The sequence below is a fragment of the Hordeum vulgare genome, chromosome 7H (assembly GCF_904849725.1).
Source record: "Hordeum vulgare subsp. vulgare chromosome 7H, MorexV3_pseudomolecules_assembly, whole genome shotgun sequence".
In the NCBI taxonomy this organism is placed as follows: Eukaryota; Viridiplantae; Streptophyta; class Magnoliopsida; order Poales; family Poaceae; genus Hordeum; species Hordeum vulgare.
The window spans coordinates 176874804-176881899 of record NC_058524.1 but is presented as its reverse complement, the minus strand read 5'-3'; the positions used below and the strand labels follow the sequence as shown (position 1 = coordinate 176881899).

The following is a 7096-nucleotide window of genomic DNA, read 5'->3' as shown; positions in this document are numbered from 1 at the left end:
CCCCACCGAGAGGCTCCCAGTCCCCCCGTCGCCCCCCTCAGATCCGCCTCCTCCCACCGACGAGCCTCCCCTCCTTGTCCCCATCTCGGCCGACCCCTCCCCACTGGCCCTCCTCTCCACCTCGCCCCCTCCCTGGCCGGTGAGCTCCTCCACTCCCCACCCGACCGGCCACCACCCGAGGCCCCCTCTCCAACCCGAAGCCCCCCTCCTCACCTCACCAACTCCGGCGAGCCAACCCGCCGGCCGGCCTCACCTCGGCCGGCCCCCCCTCCTTCAACGCCCCCCCTCCGGGAGGGCCTCTTCCTCATCGACCGACCTCGCCGGCTCCGTCACCGCCGTCACCACCGGCATCACCACCACCGCGCCACCACCAGCACCGCATCGTCTTCCTCCTCTCCGTCACCTCCGCCTTCCCGCAAACTCCGGCTTCACCGGGCCGTCTCATCAACGTTGGTGAGCCCCTCCTCGGGCTCCTCCCACCATCGCGTTCCCCTCACCGTCCCGGTTTCGTTCCGGCAAACGGGACTCCGATCCGTCGACGGTAGTGACCGGTAGGAAGATTTGAAGATGTTGTTCTTCTATGTTGAGTTAGAGCACAGAGTTCTTCTGTGTAACTCTGTTAACACAGAGAGAGATGGGAGTGTTGAGAGTTAAAATAAAATAAAATAAAAGATGTATTAGATGTCGTATGTATGTATGTATGTATGTATGTATGAGATGCGATGTATGTATTTGCGTATATAAGTATTTGGAGGAATACGATAATTGCATGATTATGTATGTGTGAAAAAAATGAGTATATGGCCTAAGTCACTTACCGGTGGGGCCAACGCACCCGTTGTCTATGACACGGAGGCCCCACGTGATAATTAAAAAATAAAAATATAAAAATAAAAAATATCTTTATTAAATAAATATATATATTATTTAATTAATTAGTTAATTAATTAAATGGTTAATTAAGTAATTAGATTAATTAGAGTATGCCACGTGGGTCCCTCATTTAATTAGATGGATTAATTAATATTTAATCTTAATAAAAACTTGAGTCTATGACGTTTGGGACCCACTGGTCAGTTGACCAGTCAACTGCTGATGTCAGCATGACATCATGCTGATGTCATAATAGCTTTTTATTAAATTATTTACATCTGTTTTTAATTCCTAATTATTGAACAAAACTTTAAAAATTAATATTAAATAATCCATAAGTCAGATCAAAATATTTTCAACAGGAAAGTTGATCACCAGAACGAGACGAACCCGGATACACGGTCCATTCGTCTCTCACGCGTCCCTAGCATAGCAAACATGGAACTTTTCCATCGTTTCCAGTATGACCGGTAGTAGCCCGAGACCCGGAAAATATCGTCAGATATTCTTCCGACCCGTCTATGACGGATGTTGCTGCGTTAGCTCATGGCTAGCCTGCATCTTGCCATGTCATGCTTTGTGTTGCACCGTTGCTATTATTTATTGTTTCTTCCCCCTCTTCTTACCGGTAGACCCCGAGACTGACGCTTCTGCCGGGTACATCTACGACCCTGCCGATCAGTCCTTTGCGGCAGAGCAGCAAGGCAAGCAAAGCCCCCTTGATCATTCCAATATCGCCTATGTCTTTCTTCCTACTGCTTGCATTAGTATTTTGCTACTGTTGTAGTTAGCTCCTATATCTGATGCCTAGCCTATTTTTGATGAACTGCTACTTTCAGTCTTGTACTTTAAATCTGCTTAGTATAGGTGGAGCAGTCATCCCCTCTGACCCCGTAGTTCAGTTGCCCCGCTTGTTTTCAAATCTTGATCTCTGATCGACGAGCCAGACCCGACACAACACATACACCCCCTTCGTTGTACGACACTACAGGGATACTATCGGGTACCGAGGATGACACCTCGCTAAGTACTCCTGATGATTTCTCTGTAGTATAGCTAGTCGGTCGTGGTTATCGAGGGTGATTCCTCTTTCACCATTCCCGATGACGCCTCTGTCGTGCAACCCCTCAAGTGTGGGACCCCCGAGGGTGATTCCTCTAAGCCCACCTTGACGGGTACATCATTCGGAATCCAACGAGGGTGATACCTCGGATTCCCCCCGATGTTACAACCACACAGTTACTCGACCTTGTTACTGGGATCTTTGGTGATTAGTTGTAGGACGGGTGGATTCCCGTGAGACTGTGTTGTTGGCCTAATTAAAATGTTAATGGATTTGGGTATTTGATCTGGGTTGGTCGGAGACCTTTTCGCACTAACCGGCTACGCGGGAAGAATTATGGGTACTCGACGTCGCGGTATCAGCCAAAGCTTTTCAAATGTCAGCAATCGTAGTGGCGCGCGCCCGAGTGGTCCCGAGATGCATTGCGCTTGTTATTAAGGGATGCTAGGACTGACGTCGGCCGCCCTCGCATCGTGCAGGAGCGCGGAGGGGAACTGGGCCCATGAACCCTTTGCGCTTAGGATTTAGACCGGCGGGCTGACCTCTCTGATTAGTCTTAGGTGGGGCTGCGACGTGTCGATATTCCGAGGCCGGGCAGGACCCAGAAAAGTATGTCCGGCCAGAGTGTTATCGAGCGTGACGGGACATGTGGTGCACCCCTGCAGGGATGAAAATTAACTATTCGGATAGCCGTGTCCACGGTTACAGGACGACTTGGAGTTGTGCCCCCATCTTATACAACTACAATTGTTACTTAACTGGAATTAGTTTGCCTCGGGATTGCTTCCTCGCAGGGAGTCGAGGGAGGATCTTTAGGCGTGACCTCACTTTAATATTGCTGCAACAATATGACTATTATTGTTTTACCCCTGTTCTACTCTCATCTATTGCTGCAAGACCCTGAAGATGCTAGTCTTCGATAGGACTAGGCCTTTCTCTCTCTATTCTCGCATTGCTGTAGTCAGTCCACATATAACCCCCCTTCTTTGATACTGGTGCATATTTAGCATAGTTCTGATGTAAGACTTGCGAGTACTTTGGATGAGTACTCACCGCTGCTTTGCTCCCCCCTTGTCCCCTTGATCTGTTTGCTGCGACCAGATGATGGTGCCTAGGAGATGGAGGTCCCCGCCGACGACGACTTCTACCCCGACGGTGCCTACTACTATGTGGAGGCCGTTGATGATCAGGAGTAGTTAGGAGGTTCCGAGGCAGGAGGCCTCGCCTCGTTCGATCATTGTATCTTTTGTGCTAGCCTTCTCTAAGGCACCCCATGTTTTATGTCTGTACTCAGATATTTGTTGCTTCCGCTGACTCGTGTGTTTATCGAGCTTCCGTATTCTAGCCCTCGAGGCCCCTGGCTTGTAATATGAAGCTGATGTTATTTTTATTTGTGTCTAGAGTTGTGTTGTGATATCTTCCCGTGAGTCCTTGGGTTTGATTGTACGCATTTGCGTGTATGATTAGCGTACAATTAAACCGAGGGCGTCACACTTTCACGCCGGGTTTGGCCCCAGAGTTCAGCAACACTGATGCCGAGATGGAGGAGATCATCAACAATGGCTCAACAGCTTCCGCTTCGTGCCCCGAGTTCGGTATACAAGAGGAAACGCTGGACATTGGCGTCGACATGGACTAGGAGGAGGTAGAGGAAGAGGATGTGGTGAAGGAGGTGGAGGAGGGAGAACTGGCAGAGCCGGAGCCGACGAGGAGCAAGGGAAGAAAGAAGAAGAAACGGGCGGCCAACGGGAAGCCGACCAAGCCCCATGTCAATTGGACGTTGAAGGAGGACGAGTACCTCGCCGAACTCGACCTTCTGAGGACCAACGTGGTCGCGAAGAAGCGCAACACCGACCTGACATTCCTGATGGGAGGAGGTGACACGATGACGATGGACCCGCAGGTGGAGGTGTGGTACTTGGCGGAGCAGAACCTCATCTTGAACCTCATGCCGGGACCGACGGCGACCGCGTAGACGCCGATTACGACCACATCGCTAGCGCCAACGGCGGCCATGCCGACGGCGAGCACTACGATCCCGCCGCGTACGCCGACCTCTCCCGCCCCTGCAGGAGATGAGGAGCTTGCCATTTGAGTTCTATGTGTGCGGCTCCCGTCTTTTTGATAGCCCAATTGTTGGCATGATGATCGTCGACCAGTGGTGGTGATCGTTGGTCCGTGGCATGATGGTTGCTGAACATATGTCTATTTAATAATAAAAATGAAAATTTTAAATTTTATATGCGCCTGAAGATACGATTGGAAAAATGAGCCCCCAAATTCAAAAACCGCCGGCTAAAACGCGTTAGCCCCTACGCCGGGTGCGCTCGGGGCAAACGGGTGCGCTCGGGGCAAACGGGTACGCTCGGGGCAAATGAAGACATCCTTACGCACACGCCCGTGATCTTCTCTCCTTGGTGGCCAACTGATGTGGGACGAAACATAAACGCGACGACTCTGCCTCCCTTGTCATGGGCCTCCCGCACGCGAGTGGGCCGCGTCCAAGGCATCATGCTCCTCTGCCGCCGTTGCTGGCGTGCGCGATCCGCTACGCTGAAAAGCAAGAGATCTTGGTTCACGTGTGGCCATCCGAAAATGTAGCATCACGAAAGAGAAAAGAGCAAAGCTACGTGATCCTGCTGCTGCTGCGGCTGTCGGCGACAGCAGCAGACAGCGCGTGGCCTACCCATCCCCATTCCAGTCCACACTGAACTCAACTGAAAGTCTGAAAACCTCCACTCTTGCAAACTTCTCGTGTAAGCTCGACGGAGATCGAGCATCCTGCTAGCTAGCCAGGTGAGGCGACTCTGACAGCGGCAGAACAAAGTCACTTGTATACTGACCGGTGAGTACGCGTCGTTGTGGCGCACCTGCGATCGGTGGAGCGACGGCGAAGTCTGTACTACTACAAGGGGTCAGGGACGACCCGGTCGGCACGCGCGCTTGGCTCTTCCTTTTCGTGTGTCGGAAGCGAGCGCGGCTGCCGGAGCGTTTGGTCAGCAAGGTGCGTACGTACGGCAGCTAGTGGTTAAAATCCGGTGAGATTTGTCGCGGGATTGCTAGCTGGGGGAGCCACCTCGCCTTTCCGATGACATGGACCTCTTGGAGAGCCGAAGAGAGCCCTACTCCCTCATCCACAACAGTGCGCCCTCCCGCTGCCGCCGCTGGTTTGCTTTGCCACTCTTTCCTGCGTGCACACTCCAGAGTCCAGACAACACCGGCTGGCTCTCTCACCTGCTGCTGCCAATATCTCAATGCCCACCAAACCTGAAGATTCACCGCGCCATCTCCCAATGGCACTAGTAGCATCCACCCCGTCTTGGTGAGTGTAGCCACCGGAGCCGGAGACTTCTCGAAATAAGCTGATGTCGCGTGGGACTCGGGCATCATGAAACAGAGGTCTGTTCTTCTTCCCTTCCCCCTGCGGCCATGGAGTGATTAATACAGGAGTTGTGCTTACCTGAGCGTTCCATGTTCTTGTTCCGGTTACTCCGGTGTGCCTTGCTATGAGATTCTCTTCAGGATTCATGTGCCATTGATTCTCAGCTTCATTATTGGGTCGATATTCATATCCCCTAGCTCTCCTTTCAGCTGTCGCATCTCAGTAATGCTGGAATGGGCACTGAAACCAGCTGGTTGATCAAAGGACACTCCTTTGGCATGTTTACATAAACGTCTCCACCTAATTTTTAGGACGCGTGCGGAGGTCCACTCTTGACTTGATTTCTTTGGCCACTTTGCAGTTGTAGTGTGTGACCTCCACTTTGGGCACCAACCAGCAAGTCCCCTTAAGTTGTTTTTCTCGCTCTGCCCTGGTATGGGTAGGCCTAGAGGGAAGGCCAAGAAATCGGCCGATGATGCGAGGGATGATGATGACGGCGGCAGTGGCCGCGAGGGGACCGCTCCGACCGACCACCGGAGGAGCAGCAGTCCTCTGAAGCCTCTCAGGGACGACGGAGCCGACGAAGAAGCGGATGACTTCGCCAAGGGCGCGGAGGCCGCAGACAGCGAGAAACCGGTCGTGCCAACCGAGGACGCCGACAGCACGGTTGGCGGTAAAGTTACTGACGGAGGCATGAAGAGGCCGCGGCGGCGGCGGCGGCGGCGGAGGCATCTGCAGGTGAAGCGAAGCTTTGAGTCTGTTTTGGACGTCGGCAACAACGACGGGGATGACGTGAGGACGAAATCGAACGGGTTCCGGCGGGACGGAAGCCGCCGGAAGAACTCCACTCCCCGGCGAGCAGCCGAGGCGGGAGTAGTGTGAGTGTGTGATCGGTGGGTTTAGGAAGTGGGCATTGATATGATGTGCTACTGATGTTGGTCATTTACTTTTATTTTACCACTACTATACTCTACTAGCAGTATTTAGAATCTAGATGCTTCTTGTCTGTAACTGAGCATGAGTATTTAGAGATTATGATGAGCATGTGCCATCATGGCTAGTTGTATGTTATTCCACTCGTTTTGGATAACAAGGTGGTTGGGGGCATACGTGACTTGAACTGCACTAGCAACGAACTGATCGGCAGACAAATCCATATCAGGAACCCAAATCGGCAGTTGAGTGGCCGACTCGACTTTGAGGCAATTGTCTATCATTCCTATACATCATCCATTCGGATTGTATGCGAACCCTTATATTCATCTAAAATATAGAAAGAATATAAAGGCTCATGAACGCACTCACGCGTGTCAGTCCGACACGTAGGACACGACCTCACTCAGGGCCATCTTTTCTTTTTATTTATTTGTTTTTTTTCTCTCTCTTCCTCTTCATCAATCATGAACAAATGACCGAACATATGAAGAAGAAAATAAGGAGTGTGGTTCCGCAGACGGATAAATGGGAGACACTCGCGGTCACTGATCGGTCGCGTGTGCAAGCATTTAGAGGATCACATTTAATATGTCTGGCTGTAGATGCTCTCAGCCCCTTCTCCGGATCCCCTCCTCCTCATCTTCTATATGCTGGAATTTGGTCTATTTTAGACAAATTCAATAATTATTGTCAGAATTTCTAGTAAATCGTGGAAGTCTGCTTGACCCGTTCATACAAGGTAAGAGGCGTGTCTAAAGTTCAGTCTCATACTATTAGTTGAATGGAAGTTGGACCTTTTTATAAAAAAGTTTGTTGATTGAGTTTGGAGAAGTCCCCGCGTC

At 51.3% G+C, this 7096-nt stretch overlaps 1 protein-coding gene across 1 annotated transcript; it reads left to right on the top strand.

Annotated features, from left to right (window-relative positions):
* Window positions 1-5043: 5043 nt before the first annotated feature.
* On the top strand, window positions 5044-6425 carry LOC123407898. Its single transcript, XM_045101140.1, has 2 exons — window positions 5044-5335; window positions 5680-6425. The coding sequence occupies exon 2, from the start codon at window positions 5754-5756 to the stop codon at window positions 6198-6200; it is 447 nt and encodes a 148-aa protein (XP_044957075.1). The 5' UTR covers window positions 5044-5335; window positions 5680-5753; the 3' UTR covers window positions 6201-6425.
* Window positions 6426-7096: the final 671 nt, after the last annotated feature.